The following is a 19,123-nucleotide window of genomic DNA, read 5'->3' as shown; positions in this document are numbered from 1 at the left end:
TCTCTCACCATCTCTTTCTAATGCTCTTTTTTGCCTCAGCTTTTGCAAATACTATTCCACTGTCTGGAACATTTCACCCCTCTTCCATGCTTTCAGTTGGCTAACTTCAATTCATTTTTAGGCCTCTGATTAGAAATTACTTCCTCTAGTGATTCTTCCCAAGGCTGAGGTAGTTACTGCTCTTAAGAGCTACTTATCACCTTAGGTATCTCCCAATTACAGTATTTATTATATTCTATTGCAATCACCTGTTTACTTGACTGTGCTCTTCACTAGGCAAAAAGCTCAATGAGCAGTATGATGTCTGGTCATAAACATGTGCTTGACAAATAATTTGTTGAACTAACAAATAAATACATAATTCATAAATAAGCTTCTGATATTACCTTGTTCTTGGGATGATGATAATATCAGCCAACAAGTGTTTAGTAGAGGCACCAGTGTGTGGCTGTTAAACAATTGAGTTCTGGAGCCAGACCACCTGTGTTTGTTTGGATCCCAGTCCTGAATTTACTATGTAATCTTGGGTAACTTACCTACCCTCTCTGTGCCAAGTTTCTTTATCTGTAAATGGAAATAATAACAGTACCCTCTCAGGGATACTGTAAGGATTAAATGAGACACTACGAGTAAAGGGGCTTAGAACAGTGCCTGGCACACAGTACCTTAGTAAATGTCAGCTATTATCCTCGCTGTCTAATCTTGTGCTTCCAAAAGTGTATTTGAAAGAGGTCCATTTGGGGAATCCTGCATACACTTTTCCCCTCAGAAAGGCAGAGTTCTTAGTAAAGAGCCATCTGTTTAACTCGGTGTCATTCGGCAGTTCCTGGTTTGACAGCCTCTTTCCACTTAACCCTTATTAAAAGCCTGCAGTGCTGGTGTTCTGCAGAACACTCTTTGGAACTGAGTCGTGCATTACAACCTGTAAAATTTTTCACTTATTTATTTCAGAATAATCTGTGAGGTGTAAGTTTACTCTCCCCATTTTACAGGTAAGGAAACTGAAGTTCAGAAGGATGCCACAATCAGCTGGTGGCTGAGCAAGGCCCATTTCATGCTCTTATCAATAATAACTTCTTTTCCCCAATCTGTCCCACATCATCTTGCTGAAGTCCACTGCTCATTAGATTTCATACTCTTTTCTACTGAAAAAGAGTGGCTAAAGGTGGAAAGGTATGGGGAGAGGTACAGCATGCATCCTCACTAAAGGGAAGTATGCAAACCCAAGGAAGTTAAAATGATTCATCCAAAACCAGCTGGCCACCACGGTAGTCTTTTGTGGCCCTGTGTTTATAGCTAGTCCTCAGCCAGTGAACTGTCTCCTTTCCAACAAAGACATCTACCAGCCTGTCTCCAGCACTGGGAAGACGGGCTCAGCTCCTGCTTCCCCTCCAAGCCAGCCATTCCTGTCTTCAGTGGAGGCTTCACCCCCCAGACCACAAGGGAGAGTGACAAAGCATTACTTTGTCATCCTTCTGCTCTCACCTCTGACTTTTAATGTTGCGAAGTCTATGCCTGGGTGCCACAGCAAGTATGTGCCTGATAGATACTCGGCAGGATTCCCTGGCCTCAGCAGTGCCAAGGAGTCGCCAGAGGTGAAAGTAGTCCCTGAGGCATTCTGACCACTCCGGAGCACTGGAGAAATGGCAACCCACCCAAAAAAGCCCCCCCAAACCAAACAAAACCAACCAAACAAAACCCACTGCCTCCCACGATGAGAAACAATGATTTCAGGTAAAGAAGTCATGGACTCCTGACTCAGCTTTGCCATTTCCTAAGTTCTTCCATCTGTAAAATGGGTATGATAAACAATTACTTGAGGAACACTAAATATTTAAATATTATAAGAATCAAATCTGATAATAGGTTTTAAAAACATTACCACAGACATTTACTACTACTGCTTTCTCCCTTGGGTTAGACAATAGGAACATGGAGATGACTCAGATATGGCCCCTGTCTTCATATTGCTAAGTCTATTGGGGGAGATTTTTAAAAAAGGTATATGAGGCAAGATGGGTGGTCTCCAGAAAACAAAAGTTTTATTACTGCTGCCTTGTGCAAAGGAAAGGCAACCCTAGATACAAGCCCCATTCCCTCAGGCTCAGCCTCTACCTGCTACTCCCAGGAGCTGTGCAGTCTAATGTCATGGAATATCCAGCAGTGCCCTGCCTTTAAAGATGTGAGCATGTCCCCTTGAGAGGGAACTTCTATGACTAATATGACAAACTGGAGAATAACCTCTTACATTTGTGCAGCATTTTACACTTTAGTGAGCACTACAATGCAATCATTCCCTACCTTCATGACAACTTAGGGCAGACAGGTCAAGTACTATTCTCTCTATTGAACAAGAGATAGAGGTAAAGAAGTTTGATGGCCTGCCCAACTCGCACTGCTAATGGGTGGTGAACTAGGACTAGCCCTCGAGCCTGCCTGGCTGTACCCTCTATACTGCATAATTTCTGCCACTGTCCACAAGGGTCAAGCCTCACATAACCCAGGGCAAGCATAACCCTGGCTTGAAGCTCAGGGACTACGCTAAGTTCTAATCAAGAGTCTCCAGGAAGAAGTTTCTGAGTTCTCAGCTTCCTCCCACCCAAGGTGTTTTGTATCTACAACCTTAAATCCTCACTACGACCTGAGAGGTGGCCATCCTACTGCCAGCATTGCAGGTTGCTTCTTCAACCTCGGTGGGCTCTGCCTGTTGTGGTTTTCAGCCAGAGGATGGGACAAGAGGGAGACTCCCTGTGTTGGGGAGACCATCTCTGGAGAGCACAGGGCCCTTCATATCCTTCCACAGCCTAGACAGCCCGCCTTCCTCTTCAAATCCTACCTGTTCTTTAAAGACCAATTCAAGGCCTCCTCTTCCAGGAAGTCCTCTCCTCCCAGCTCTGCCCTGTATATCTGTCATGTCAGTTACGTGTACCCATCTACCAGTTAATTATATATTGTTTTACAACACCTCTTATAATACTTTCTTGTGTTAAAATTTTCCCTTCTGTTCTGCTTCCCCAATTAGAACAGAACTGCCCTAGGCTCCTCATGGATGACAGTAACCAGTTATATTTTCTGTATGTACTTCATACAGCGTCACTTCAGTTTCTCATGCAGCTTGAGGTTTCATTCATCTACCTGCCCACAGGCATCCTATCCCTGAGCACCCCAGTACAGAAAGGGCCATGAGAGGCATTAATGCACAGGGTCTGATGGCAGCACAGATGGCACACATCATGTGGCTTAGGGAGGAATCTCTTAGAAGAACCGTCCTAAGGATGAGGGGGAGCTTGCCAGGTGGAGAGGAGAAGGGCATTCCAGGACAGGAAGTAGCATTTGCAAAGGCCAGAGGGTAAAGACTGTATTACCTGTTCATTCAAGAAACTGGGAGTCCTTCAGTGAGCCTAGAATGCTGAGTGAAGGTGGGTGGAGCAGTGGGCAGAGATGAGGCAGTAGCCTGATCCTGAGAAGGGTTTGGACTCTATCTGGAAAGCTATGGGCATACAATTGTTTTTGTTAATGAATTAAGCAATATGGGGAACAGTAAGAACAATAAACCAGAAGACAAGAGAACTGGGTTTAAAAATGGCTCTTTCACTAACTTGATATATGTCCCGAGCCCTCTGTATTCCAGATTCCCTATTTTTAAAATGGAGTTTTTCTACATCAGTGTTTCTCAAACTTTAGTGGGAAACGAATCACCTGAGTTACTTGTAAATAAACAATTAAACTTGGGCCCCACTTCAGTAATTTAGATTCAGCAGGCAGCCTGGGAATGTACATTTTAAAAAGCCCATTGTGTTGTTCTTCCAAGAAGATTCTGTGAAGCACTGAAATAGATGATCTCTGAGGGTCCTTCCCACTCTAATGTTCTGTGAAAAACAAAAAAGATGCAAGGCTGGCCAACCTTACCCCACCTCCACCCACTTGGTCCTGCTCTAGGAAAGCAAAGGATGTCTGGGCATCATAATGCTCTTTCCAAGCCCCATGTTTGGAAAGTTAGAGCCAAGCTCCCAGGACACCAAGCCTTGTGAGGAGATCTCCAATATCTCACTTATATCTTCTCTCCCTCAGAAATCCCAGTTGGAATTAGGTCCTTCTACACAGTATACTCTAGTCGGTTTTCTTGTTAATCCACTAAACATTTTATTAAGTACTTTTGCATGGGCTGGGTCATGGCAATAGAGAATGGGCTCTGCCCTCAACAGCATGTAATGCTACAAATAATCTTTCTTTTATAAAGTATTTCTGAAAGGAAAGAATTCAGAATTTTGAGTCAGAAAGACCTGGATTCTAATCCTGATGACTCTGGAAAATTACTCCATCCCTCTGGGCCTCAAATTTCTCACTGGTAAAAATGACGACATTAATATCTATTAATTGGGTTGCTGTGAAAATTAGAAATGATGGAGTATAGTGAGGGGAACAGAAAATAATTGGCACATAGGAAACGGTAATTTTCAAATTAACATGTTCTCTTCTGTCCTGGAGCCCATAATATCCACATTCTTCTGTTTGACTTTTAGAGGCCTCTCCTACTTGGTCCCAGTTAATTTCTCAAAACAGACTTTCAATTCCTCCCTTCCTGCTGGTTGAGGCCCCTAAAAGAGGATGCTGGTGATCCTAGAATGAATCCTCAGTGGGCAGCACTATGTATTAGAAACAACAGAGAGGTCAGAGTCAGTCAGACTGGGAAGTAAAGCTCACTAACTGTGGCTCTGATCAAAATCCTTAACATCTGGGAGAATTTGTTTCCTTATCAGGAAAATAAATAGTATCACCTACCTAGTAAGATTCAATGACAAACCCAATTAAAAAATGCACATAGGATATGAGTATATATTTTTCCAAAGAAGATATACAAATGGCCAAAAAACAACAACAAAAACTCAGCACCATTAGCCAACAGGGAATTGCAAATCGAAAATACAACATACCACTTCACATCCATTAGGATGGCTAAAGTAAAAAAGACAGGCAATAACAAGTACTGGTAAGGATGTAGAAAACTGGATCCCTCATACACGGCTGGTAGGAATGTAAAATGGTACAGCCACTTTGGAAAATAGTCTGGCAGTTCCTCAAAAAGTTAAACCAGATTACTATATGACCCAGCAATTCTACTCCTAGGCATAAACCACCCCCCAAATGAAAATGTTATGTCCACACAAAAACTTGTACACAAACATTCATAGCAGCATTATTCACAATAACCAAAAGCAGAAACAACCCAAATGCCCCTCAATGGATAAATGGATAAATAAAATGCTGCATATCCATTAATGAAATATTATTTGACTATGAAAAAGGAATAGACTACTGTACTAATACATGCTACAACACTGATGGACCTTGAACACACACTAAGTGAAAGCAGCCAGTCACAAAGAAACACATGCTGTGTGATTCCACTTATATGAAATGTCCAGAACTGACAAATCTATGGAGACAGAAGTGGATTAGTTAGTGGTTGTCTTGGGCTAGAGGGAGTTGAGAGGCAAAATGAGGAATGATTAACAATGGGTATGGGGTTTCTTTATGGGGTAATGAAACTAATTGTGGTGATAGCTGCACAACTCTTGTGAGTATACTATAAATCACTGAATTACACACTTTAAATGACTGAATTATATAGTATGTGAAATAAATTTCAGTAAAGCTGTTAAATGAAAAAAAATGTATGTAAGGAACTAAGAACATTGCTTAGCAGGTAGAAAGGAGTCAATAAATGGTAATAAATTTATTATTGTGCCCTTCCCTCTTCCTGATGCCACTCTAACCCTGGCCAGAATCACCCCTAACACTGCAGAATATGACAGGCTCACTGCAGGAAGCTCATTTCATACTCCGTGGAGGGTCACAGGTGAGTCCTGAAAGCTAATATCCTGGGACCAAGTATCTTCCTCCAACACAGATATTTAAAAATGTAACTCTTGGAGAAATAAGAAAATAATGGTCTGCATTTACTGAACACTTATTATGTACCAGGTATTATGCTAGGACCTTCACAACTATTTTCCTCACAAGAACCATACTAGGCTGTTATCATTTCTATTAATGAAGAAACCAGGACTTAGGTTATGTAACTTGTTTCAGGTCATATCAGTAGTCAGTGACAGAGCTGGTCTACTCAACCCCAAGGCTTGTACTCTCTTCTCTATACGGCTTCGCTATTCTTTCCTTTTATTTACCTATGTTTTACCTATCCATTACAATTCAAGCAGCCTGATTTTCACAGATCTCCCTTTCCTCCATAAATCCCAGTAATGTACAGTCTACATCAAATTAGTTAATATTTTCTTTTACATAGTCTTATGTGTTCTCAGATTGCTTCATGTGTATACTCTTGAACATGGCAGGTGCTCAATAAATACTTCTTTAATGAATGGTTGTTAAGCTGTCTCCCCAAGCAGAAAACAGGTTCTGGGAGGATAGATACTGTGTCTTACAGTTCTCTTTATCCTTCATACAGAGAAGGCACTCATGGTCATCTAGGCTGGCCTACGGCTGGAAGGCCAGACCTGGCTTGAAAACAGTTCTCACAGACACCATGTTCTCTGCCAATGGACCGGAAGGTTTCTCTTTAAGAACAGGACCCTGCTCACTTCATTATTACCTTATCATAGTGTAGCATAGGAGCTGGCATATAGTAGGAGCTCAGAAAAGATTTGATGAGTTAAAGAGAAGACTGGGTCAGCGCTTACTCTAGTGGAGACACAAGTACAGCCTTCCCCTAAGAACCCCAAGCCCATCTTCTCTTATTCTCATGGAAGGGAAGAGGGAGAGCAGGAAGACTGACCTATAACCCTGTCTGTGGCCCTGGACAACCAATGTGGCATCCTCTCTGACCCAGGACCCCTCCTTTGACCACAGACCCAGGTGGAGCTTTCTAGAACCCATGTTTCACCTTCACATCATCAAATTAATATCCTCAGGTGAGGGTTAACTAAATATTGTTCAAATTTCCAGTTGTTTTATAAATGTCAATTTTATAGTTTGTTTGAATTAGGATCTAAATCAGACTCACATATCGCTGCTGGTATGTCTCAGAGATGGTAAAAATATGCCCTGGCTGGTGTGGCTCGGTTGGAAAGTCGTCCCATGTACCAAGGGTCACGGCTTCAATTCCTGGTCAGGGCACATATGGCAGGCAACTGATCCATGTGTCTCTCTCACAGAGATGTCCCCCCCCCCTCACTTTTAAAAAACAATGGAAAAAATATCCTCAGGTGAGGATTAACTAAATATCTTCGGGTGGGAGGAGGTGGCTGGGGAGTATAGAGAAAACAAGATCAGCTGGGTGTTAATTGTTGAAGGGATCTGATGGTACATGAGAGTTTTTTTATACTATTCTGACTACTTTAAAAAAAAAATCTAAAGATAAGGCAAACTCTCAAGAATCTGTTACTCTGTTATGTATAGCCCCATCCACTCCATTTCAACCTCCTCTACTTCTACCTCTCCTCACTCTCATAGTAACATGCTAGAAGGTACCTAGGTGAGTAATTATATGTCCTATAATTACTCTAAGTTCACATTCTCCCCCACTATTGCCCCCCGTCCCCGTCCCCATCCCCGTCCCCGTCCCCATCCTAAGCAAAGCAGCATTCTTTCAGCCCTAGGGATCTTCTAGGCAGGGCTGGCTTTGCCTCTCAGCCAGCTCTGCTACTTGGTTGGCCAAACTTTGTCCCTCTGGGCTCCCATCTCTACACCTGCTTACCTCTCCCTCTGCCTTTTCTTCAAGATGTTAAAAATTTGCAATAAAAAACAAATACAAAATGCTGTAATTAATAGCCAATTCCAAGCCAACCCAGCATCTCTACTAATAAACCTCAACACTTGCAAAAAGAACAATAAATTCTGTCCCTCTCTGGTTCTGAGGTGGTCTCTTTTATACACTCTGTGTGTGTGTGTATGTATGTGGTAAGTGTGTCTACATATATATTTATTTTCCTTTATTTCCCATCCAGGGAGGGGCAGAATAATGAACTGCGTGCGTCAGGGAAGATGAATCTGAGATACTAGGGAGCAGTGCAGTAAAAAGATTAAAGTGTTATTATTGTTGGGTTTTTTTCCCCCATGGTCCATTGTGACAGCTCGACCGTCATCTGTAAAAAATGTCTCAGCGAGAGATAATCATCGGAAACTCAATAAAGCGTCAGGGGGAGCCTCAGCCCCCATCAATCACTGGGTGCCTGGAAAATTTCAGCCCTCTGTCTCCCTTCCTGCTATCCATATAAATGTCTCTAATATATTTTGTGTGGTGTGTGGGACCCATCCCTGATTTGGAACTTCTGATGAAAAAATATTTATACACAAAATATGTAAATCAGTTAAGAATCACAAGACTAGTTCTTTGCTACCCCATCCCACGTTTTCTTATTTTTATAAATGCATCGAATTTATTCTTTTTAATAAAACATGTCAACTAGTCTATCTCCCTCTCCTAGTCAACTATATATACAGGTTTGGAGGGCTAGAAGGATGAACACAATTAACCTACTGACTGGTACACTTAATCCTGAAGTTGGCCAAAAGGCCTGATGGATTGACAGTGTGCTGTCCATCCTGGTGACTCTATAGTGGCCAGCACTGCTGAGAAACGACATGTAGAACTACCAGCCCTGGAGGTCCAACAAGGCTATGACAATGAGGAGGAAGAGTCAGGGACACTATAAAAAATAACAGCCTGCCCAAACAGCTTTTGGCCTGGCAGATACCCAAGCCTTCCAAGACTTTGGACAAGTCAGAGGTTCTGAGCTATATATGGTGGGGAGCAGACTGATATGGTTGCTGGGTTCTCTACAAGAGCAGGAGACAGTTCTGCTGGTGTGTGGCATTATCTCTCTGCCTCAGTGTCCTTTAGTGCCTACATCATAGGGTTGTAAGCACATAGTATCAATAATGTTGCTGGCTGCTGCTAAAGCTATAAGCATCATTGTCACATTATAACTTCCCCCTGCTTCTCCATCCTGGAAGGAATCAGTTCCAATGGTGCCCTATCCTCTAGGACCTTCAAGGCTCCTCTCTGTCTAAAGGACAAAGCCCAAGCATTTGATCTGGCCTCAGTTTACTAACTGCTCATTACTCCCTAAAATGTATCTTTTGCTGTGCAGATGCTTCACCCTAACAAGTTCATTTGCTGGACAGAAACATTTTTTCTGTTTCCTACCTCTGAAAGTTTTGGAGATACACACCCCTTCTCTGCTCACACCCAACTGTATCCACCTACAGGCCCTCATAAAACCTTCTTACACTTCAAGGCTAAAATATAATTTTATTTCCTTGATTGTTTCATCCAGAAATTGTCTTCTCTGAGTTCTGGTAGTTCTTGTTATCTGTACCTCTGACTGGATCCTTGCTGAATACTGTCTTGGTCATATCTTTAATCTTTATTATTATTAATTACTATTCTTGCTAGCACCTTACATTTACATGAAGCCTTGTATTTTCTCAAGTTCTTTCATAAGTACTTCAATTTGATCTTTATAATAAACCTATGGTATAGGAAATATTCTCTACAGCTGAGACAATCAAGGTTCAGATGGATAAAGAGAATTGCCCAAGGTCACATAGGTGACGCACAGTCATTCCTTGGACTCTGAATAATGTCCGACTCTTGTGGATAATAGCTTGCTACCATGGAAAAGCACTTGGAAGGCTGTGTCACAGTCTGAAGTTCTCATGAAGTTCCATGAGTGCATGATGAGGATAATGATGATGACATAAAAACAGAAATTTACATTACTCTGTGCTCTGGTTTTAGGCTAGGGATAAATATACTATCTCTAACTATCCTAGTAACCTTTATTTTACAAATAAGGAGGCAGAGCCTCTGAGAGGTGCAGAAAATTGCTCCAGGTTCACAGCTATTGTGTTCTGTATACCCATAATACAAGGTATAAGCACACAGCCTCTCTAGGAGTGAAGCTAAAGTGGCAAAATAAGGTCTCTTCCAGGAAGAAGGTCCAGATGAGTTTTTAAAGCAGTTCAAACACAAGGCCACAATTAACACCTGTAGTCTAGCTCATGCTACTGAAAGAGCGGGGGCCTGTTAGAAATATAAATCCTTGGGTCCCACCCCAGACCTACTAAATCAGAATTTCTGGGTGTGGGGCCCAGGAATCTGTTTTAACAAGCTCGTTAGGCAACTCTTATTTCCTTGGAAGCCATTTTACTCCCATCTGAGTTTGTGCTCTCCCAGGGCACACATTCTCTCTGCTGTGACTGAGTAGGGCTGGGCACGCAGTGAGTGCTGGGTGGTTAACTCATACTAAATATGTGAGCTAGGATGAGACCACTCCTTGCTATATTCTGGGGAGAGGGAGAAATACAGAGCAGTTCCATTACCGCCAGTGGGGACTCCTAGCCATCTCCTGAATTCCAGGGCACTTGTCCACTGATTTGTGATGCTCCAGCTTGCACTGTCCTGTCCCCCATCTGAAGACACAGAGATGGGGAGGTCAGCTGGAGCAGGTGAGGATCTCCAGCCCCTAGAGCTGAGAGAAGAGGCCACCTGGGCTGATAGAAATTACTATAGCAGGTACAGCCTAGAAAGCCAGGCCCTCTACCCCAGAAGGGCCCTATGCCAACCCAGCTTCTGCACAACTTATCTTTATTCAGCTGACACTCGGAGCTGAGAAGAGAAGCTGATTTATAGTCTGCTCTGGCCACGTTTCTGCCGTGTTTTATTGTTTTAATTGTACATATGAGAGGCGCTCAGAGTGTTCGCTTGCATTTCTGACAGCCCCAGACACCCAATGTTTATAACAGTTACTTACAAGCAGCCAGCGGCATCCCTGGCTGGGCCACTTGTTTTCTGTTACCGCTAATTTACTGCCTCCTCCACCTGAAGATTAGGGCCCACCACCCATCAGCCAGCCACAAGCGGAACTCTCCTGGAGTGGGCATGGGTGGGGCTCAAGGCACTGAGTGAAATGGGGTCAAGATCAGGGAATAAATTGGTAGAACAGCAGCTGTGATCTCCTTGCTCCCCTCCACAGGTGTCCCCTCTGTGTGCCTTTGCTCAACCTGTGTCCCCTGCTTAGAGTCTTCTTTTTCCCCCTTCCTTTTCCCCTTCCAAAGCCCAGGTCAAATACCACTTCTTTTAAGTACATTACTTGCTCTGATGGTGAGCCTAGAGTTTCTAGAAACTTAAAATCACATGGCTGACATGGACCTTGGAGGCCATATAATCCAATGTTCCAGGGCAAGAATACCCTTTACAGAATCCCTGATGGACAGACATCTGGCCTCTGTCAGTGTCCCTTGAGTGGTGAGCTGCTCAGTACATCTAAGGCAGGTACTGAGCCTGCCTTATACCGAGCCGAAACCTACCTCCATAAAGAAAGTCTTCATCAAAGGTCCCTATGCTTTACATATGATTATTTCTAGTCATCCTAACAACCCTATAACGTAAGTACTGTTATCCCTATGATACAAATGAGAAAACTGAAATTCACTTGTTAAAGATCACACAGCTAGTAAGTGACAGCTTAGATGAAACATGACTGCCTGGCACCAAAGCCCGACCTTTCTCTAGGACACCATCATGCCTCTGTATATGCCACTCTGAGGGCTGGAGAAAAGAACAGGTCAGGCCAACAAGGTTTCTATGTCAAACATTTCTGCACTGCCTACACCTGAAAACCTACCCAGAAACATGAACACTGACAATGGTGGAAGATACTGTGATGTGCCGAGCTGAGCAGGCACCTTATTAAGGAGCAATGGCCATGTAAAACAGGAGAAGCATTTCACTAGGATTGGGGCAACCAGTTACAAAGTCTCAGCAAGGAGGGCACATAAATTTCTTTCCTGTCCAGGCTGTGCCTGCTCTGAACAGGCAGAACAGATATAGAGCCTCTCTGAGAGAACACAAGGCAACTTCTCCAATGTCCTTTGGTCTCCTTATCTGGATCCTCTTTCCTCTTCATGCCTTAAATTCTGGTTCCCGGAGTGAGGGACTGACTTACCCTCTCATCCCCTCACTTTAACTTCTTTCCTTGGGCAGTTTCAATCACATTCATTGTTTTAACTCCCAAGAAATGCCAGTGACTCCTAAATCCCTATCTCCTGCCAGACTTCTCCTTTGAACTCCAGACCCACACATCCAACTGTACACCCCAATCAGAAATTGAGGTGTCACCATGGGGGCCTCCTTTTCATCAATTCCTACATTCTACTGAGAACTCAACTTCCTCCTAATAATTTTCTAGTATTTATTTTCTCAGTTCCCAAAGATCACTTTTATAAATCCCCAGAAATGATAGATTCCTTTTAGGGGAGAGAAGCATAGCTTCTCATCCAATTCTCAGTCCATCATCCCTTAAAGGCCAGGAGCTACTGCTAATCTCTCTCCACCAATTCACGCATTTTGTCAGGATGGTGCATCTAAAATGCAAATATAAACCGAGCATAACTTTGCTTAAAATCCTTTGATGGCTTTCAGAAAACAGTATGAGCGCCTTAGAACTGCCTTACAAAATCCTTCCCATGTGGAACCCCAATTCCCTCTCCATTCTTACTTCTTGCTATTCTTAGCACCGGGGCAGATGATTCTACCTACTGTCACTCACCCACCCCGTGTTTCTGCATGTGTTGCTCCTTCTGCCTGGAAGGTTCATCCCTCTTAGTCTGCTTGGCAGCTTCTGACTCATCCTTAAGACCCAATTCAAAGTCACTTACGCTGTGACACTTCCCAGACACCAGCCTGCTGTGAGGTAAAGCTTGTCACTAATTGTACCAGCACTACCTACATTCTTTGTACATCTACCTTTGCATTTACCACTCTGCACTGTGGTGCCTTGTTCATAGGTCTGTCTTACTTGACTGTGAGCATTGTTGAGGGGCTAGACCATGTAAATTCATTTTTGTATTCCCAGCATCTGGCAGAGTGCCTGATACTCAGTAAATGCACGCTGAATTACAAGTAAGTAAAACTAATAAGCAATTACAACTGTAGAACACTTTACAATTCACACATCACATATTTATCTCTTGATCTGCACAATACTGCACTGATAAGGTAGACAAGGGATATATTACAGGGTTTCAGGGAGGTCTTGCCAAGGTCACAAACTACAACTTACCACTTCCCTTCAGTACTGAGCACAGGCTGAGGAATGTGACGGACTTTGTTACTTATACTATGCTCCAATATTGAAGGACTGTTCAAGTTTCCTGAGCTTTTGACTTTCCTATGAATTTGCCTAGATACTCTGGGCAAGGGGCTTGCACCTCTTGTTCTACTCTACCCTCCTCCACATTCCCATAAGTCAGGTAACTTCCTGTGAAAAAGTCAGTCTTGTCCAAAGAAGAGAACAACAGGATTCCTTTGTTTCTGTCTACTCCCTCAATCAGAATGATCAAGAGCTGAGTACAGTGCCTTGCATACAGTAGGCAACCAATAAATTATTGCTTAAATGGATAAAAGAATGAGAGATCTATAAATGGAAAAAGGAAAATATGGCTTAGTCTGCTAAGGAGAGAAGAGAGCCCTGAGATGATACTAAAGGACTGTTGCTCTCCAGCCAAAGAGACCATGAATTTGGAGAGCAGAATACATCCAAACTGATATACCAGGGCAAATAGGATGAGCTGCCAGAAAACTGTGTAGGCGAAGGTAGTCTGGAATTTAAAAAAAAAAAGTGCAGGGAGAGGTAGATCTTGCAAGCTACAGAATAGTGAGTTTATCAATGATTCCTGACAAAAATTCTAGAATGTATTTTATTTACAGTTCTTAAACACTTAGGCACCAGTATTGGTTCCCTAAGGAGGAGACCAGACCTTGCCAGAATTATCTAACATCCGCTTGGGAAAGGGGTCCTGGGCAAGAAAATATGATAAGTGCTAAACATATTTTTATTTTAGCAGGAAATCTGAGAAAATTTTGTGGACAAGACAGAGAAATGAAGGCTAGAAAACAATAAAAATTGGAAGATTTAGAGTTGTGAATGTCAAATAATGCTTCAAAATTGTTCTGACCATGTGCTCTAGGGTTCCATACTTTAATATAGTTCTTATAAACATTTTAATCAAAGACTAGTATGTAAAGTACATGATGGCAGGGATCTTGTCTAACTCAAGTGTCTAGAACAGTGACTGCTAGATAGACATGTAATCAGTAAACATTTTAAACTCTTTTTGAATGAACAAATGAATCCATAGAAAGCCTATTCACTAAGCCCTGGCTTGGTGCCTCAGTTGGTTAGAGCATTGTCCCATACACCAAAAATGTTGTGAGTTCGATTCCCAGTCAGGGCACATACCTAGGTTGTGGGTTTGATTCCCAGTCAGGGTGCATATGGTTGGGGCATGTACGGGAGACAACCAATCGATGTTTCACTCTTACATCGATGTTTATCTCTTTCTCTCCCTCTCTCAATAAAATCAATAAAAACATACCTTCAGGTTGAGAATTAAAAAAGTAAAAAAAGAAAGCCTATTTATCCCTGGCCGGTGTAGCTCAGCAGTTAGAGCATGGACTGTGCACCAAGTATCTCAGATTTATTTCCGGTCAAGGGCACGTACCTGGGTTGCAGGTTTGCTTCCTGCCCCCTGTCTAGGCGCATGCAGGAGGCATCCAGTCAATGTGTCTCTCTCACATCAATGTTTCCCTCCCTCCCTCCCTCCCTCCCACTCTCTCTGAAAAGCAATGGAAAAAAATATCCTCAGGTGAGGATAACAACAACAAATTAAGAAAGCCTATTCATTAAATTTGTAAGTCATACAAAATACTAAGATACATAATATTTTTACCTTTATTTCATGATGAATATAATAGCCTTTTCCAATATTTCTGTTGTCTACCTACCTACCTACCTAGAATGTAGGCTGGCTAACATAAGAGTTGAAAAGATTCAAGAGGGTGACCAAAAAAAAAGAGAGAGAGAAAGAAACAAAAAAAAGGGAGGAAGGAAGTTGTCATTGTTCTAGGCACTGTTGAGTTAGACAAGATCCCTGCCATCATGTACTAGTCTTTGATTCAAATGAAAGGAAGGAAAGAGGGAAGGAAGGGAGGGAAGGAGGAAGGAAGGAGAAAATACCTAGAACAGGGAACAGATATACTATAGCCTATGTGTCACATCCAGCCTGTTGGCTATTTTTGTAAATAAAGTTTTATTTGAACATATCTATGTACATTCAATTATGTATTGTCTATGGCTGCTTCTGCACTACAATGGCCTAGCTGAGTAGTCACAACCAAAACCAAAGAGCTCACAAAGCTTAAAATGTTTAGTATCTGGCTTTTTCCAGAAAAAGTTTGCTGACCACTGATCTAGAATATTGAATATAAGCATCAACTTGGACAGAATTATTAGAACACAAAGGTACAAAATGAACATAGAGGGTGGAGATGGTGTAACAGCAGAGGCTGGACTAGATGGCTTCACAGCTCTGACATTCTATGAAATAAAAAATGCTTACTGAGCCCTGCTGGGATCCTGAGAGCAGGTGAGAAGGCACTCAAATAATCCCTTCCCTTCTTCCTGGCCCTGCCCTCTCAGCAAATGCTCATTGATTTTTGGTAAGAGCTCCTGAACAGAAGACAGAGCTGAGGCAGGCAGCAAAGCTGTATCTGAGTGAGGAGAGGACAGTCCACAAGCTGAGTCCCCTCATACCAAATTGCAACTATAGGGCAAGTTTGGTACTCATGAAATTCTCTGTTTGAAACACCAAGTAAATGTAATTCCTCCAGTTCAGTGGGGAAACCAAGGAAGCACAGGCCATGGCCTGCACTTGGAATTGTCAGCTGAGGAGAAAAGAAAAGACATGGGTAGATGAGAGTTCAAATAACCATACAAAAGGCTAAGATTTAAAGAACATTCAAAAGAGCAGCTGAGAGCAGGTTGCAATTATTGTCAAAGACAGGAAAGGCTTTGTGGAGGAACTAGCTGCAGCAATGGAGCTTGACAAAAGTGCCGTTAGAGAGGTGAAGAGGTGGGGAAGGGCAAGTTCACACTTCAACTGGACAGCAATGTTCTGATGCTCTTGACATTCCCCTCATGCTGCCAATTTGAGAAACCCTGCTGGGGCAGCAATGCCACCTCTGCTTTCTGGGCTAGCACACCCACATCAGTTTGGCAGCCTCCCTGACATCTGCTCCCCTTGGCTGAACCTCCTTCCACGTCAATGTTCTGACCCTCAGGCAGTCAGTATGGCTGTCTTTCCCCCATCATCACTGCTACCCTAAAGCAGCCAATGCTCAGCTACTCTGTTGTTAGAAACTGAGGGGAATCTCAGCCTCTGCAAGTAGTCCAGTATAATGGGCAGGTAGAGGGGCTAGTCTAGATAAACAAAAGCTCAAATGTAAAATATTCATTTCTGTCTGCAGCCAAAGCAACCTGCCATTTTCTCGACCCCACTTCTGAAGAACTACTCACCAGAGGCAACACAGACTGACTTGCCCAGGTACCCTCCAACAGACACATGACCAAGCCCTGGTACAGGTGCACACTGCTGCTTTCTTCTGAAGAAATCCAAACAACCACCTACACAACACCTCAGATAGACACTGATGACCACCCCATTTTATAAACATAGACATCAAGGCACAGAGGTCCACTATTTGTGCTGGTCACACAGTAAGTTGAGGGGCCAGTCCCAGAGACAGGATTGCATTTTACATACAGGAGGAGGAAAAAAGGAGTGTTCAGGGTAGTGCTGAGGGATTTCTGAGGTTGAGGAAACCAGTGAGGCTGCTTTCTAGTTCTGGGGCAGGGATGGGACAGGGAAAGTCTACAGGGAGTAGAAGAGGAACAAATTCACATTCCATGCAGTTGCCTTTACTATTTTATGGAAACCTGTTCCACTATCCTCACATCTGAGGCTCCACACACTAAGGCACTTTTGGGAGAACACCAGTGGAAGGTTCCCCTCACCCTCACCCCATTCATGAAGTCAGGTCTTTAATTTATTCTCCAAGACTTCTGAAGTGGCATAAATTATAGAGCCCAAAGGGGCTGTGAAGGGCATCTGTTCAAAGCCCTTTGGGTTATCCATGAGTTCCCAGAGGATAAGGGACTTGCAGGCCCTCACTCTAGTTGCTGGTAGAGCTAGGACAGAGCAAGGCTACCTGGAAGCCACAGGGGGGAGTGCACTCAAAACAGCAGGGTAGTCCTTACCTTCCAAAGAATGGATTCCCTGCTCCTTGGCAGTCTTGTAAACACTGCTGAAATTGTCCCCAAGGTTTGGGTCAGCACCAGCAGCAAGCAGGACCTGCACCACACTGGAAGAAATCAGAAAGACAGCGTGTCAAAAGCGGGAAAGGCCCAGGAAGTAGAGACCCAGATTCCAAAGCATGTTTGAGGATTGGATTTGCCTCTACTCATGAGTTGGTACACTGGAAAGAACATTAACTCTGTGAGTGTCAAAGGCAGGAATAGAAAAGTTGGCTCTGAAACTTGCTGGCTGAGAGGCTCTGCAAAAGTTATTTAACACCTTTCTAAGGCTCAGTTTTCACAACTATAAAAGACAAAGTGTTTATTCAACTATTACTTATCCAATGCTATGATCTAGTCACTGTTCCAGGTACTAGGGTCTGTACCCAGAGCTTACAGTCTCTGGAAAGGACAACAATTTAGCATAAAATTATAGCAAAGTATGATAAAAGCTATGATGGAAGAAGTACCATTTGCAGAGAAAAACCGAGGGGGCATCAAGAGGGGCCTCCAGTGCTATTTAAGGTATTGAAGAAGTGAAAGCTAAATAGCCAGATCTGGAAAGGTGAAGCGGGAGGATGCAACGCATTTACAAGTCCTGGATGCAAAAGTGCTTCATCTGAAGAAAGCAGAATTGGAGTAGAGAGTATAAGAGAAAGAAGGGTGGGAGATGAGGTAAGCCACTGAAGAACTTAAAGGGGAAGTGACATGACAATATATGCTTTTCCTCCCCACTTCAAAAGATACACATGCTTTAAAAAATGGAAACTATATTGAAATACTAAATTAAAAATGAAAGTCTCCCCTCATTTCCATCTCCCTAATCTAAGTTCCAGTGGTAACCACTATTTATAATTTGGTGTGTTTCCTTCCAAACCTTTGCTTTTGGAAGAATCACTCCAGTGGCTATGTGAGAATGGACTGGAGGGAGTAGGACCAGAGGCAGGGAGTCTCCACAGGATTGTTGCAAGGTTGAATCAGGTAAATTTATAAAGCACCTACCATAGTGCTTGACCCAGGAAGTGCTCTGTATATGTTAACTTCCCTTCTATTATGTAATGTTCCTGCTAATGTTTTCTTTTTCTGTAATAAAAAAGGAAATCACTATAGGAAATTCAGAAAATGTACAAAACCAAAAAGAAGAAACTGTTTTAGAATATACAACATTCTTCCAGCTTTTCCAACATATGCATACCTTTTTTTTTTTACAAAAATGAGATCATACATAAACTCTATCTAAACGTACACACACACACACTTTCCATATTTTAATATTTGTCTACCACATCATTATTATTTTTTGTTAATCCTCACCTGAGGATTTTTTTTGCATTGCTTTTCAGAGAGTAGGAGGGAGGGAGGGGAGGTTGAGAGAGAGAGGGAAACATCAACGTGAGAGAGACACATCGACTGGTTTCCTCCTGCACATACTCCGACCGGGGGCGGGGACTGACCTGTAACCAAGGTATGTGCCCTTGACCAGGAATCAAACCCGCAACCCTGCAGTGCGCAGACCAATGCTCTAACCACAGAGCCACACCAGCCAGGGCTACCACATTATTTTTAAAGACTACACAGTATTCCACTATAAGACTATTCTATACCTTACTTAGCCAATCCCATATTGTAAAACAATTAGATCACTTAAAAATATTTCAATAACACAATATCTCTGATTATTTCCTTTGGATAAATTTTTAGGAGATGAAGTTCTAGCTCAAAAGTATATGCATTTTTAAGAGTTTTGATAAATGTTACTAAATTACCTTTCAGAGAGATTGTACCAATTTTTATTCTCACTAGCAAAGGATGAAGGAGAGTAACTGCTTTGCTTTCCTTTCATCAATATAGGGTGTTGTTTTCTTTTTCATAATGTGTTAAGCTAACACACAGAAAATGGAATCACACTGCTATTTCAACTTGCATTTCTTTGATTTCTATTGAGGTTGGACTTTTAAAAATAT

At 42.6% G+C, this 19,123-nt stretch overlaps 1 protein-coding gene across 1 annotated transcript in view; it reads right to left on the bottom strand.

Moving 5' to 3' along the window:
- The window catches only part of CLPB (ClpB family mitochondrial disaggregase), a 135,450-nt gene that overhangs the window by 67,119 nt on the left and 49,208 nt on the right, over positions 1–19,123 (bottom strand). The window contains exon 4 of the mRNA XM_016208489.2: positions 17,124–17,227. Within this exon, the coding sequence (XP_016063975.2) occupies positions 17,124–17,227 (104 nt within the window). The remainder of the gene's footprint in view (positions 1–17,123; positions 17,228–19,123) is intronic.

Source organism: Miniopterus natalensis, chromosome 11 (genome assembly GCF_054644295.1).
Source record: "Miniopterus natalensis isolate mMinNat1 chromosome 11, mMinNat1.hap1, whole genome shotgun sequence".
In the NCBI taxonomy this organism is placed as follows: Eukaryota; Metazoa; Chordata; class Mammalia; order Chiroptera; family Miniopteridae; genus Miniopterus; species Miniopterus natalensis.
This window is presented reverse-complemented; position numbering and strand designations above follow the sequence as displayed.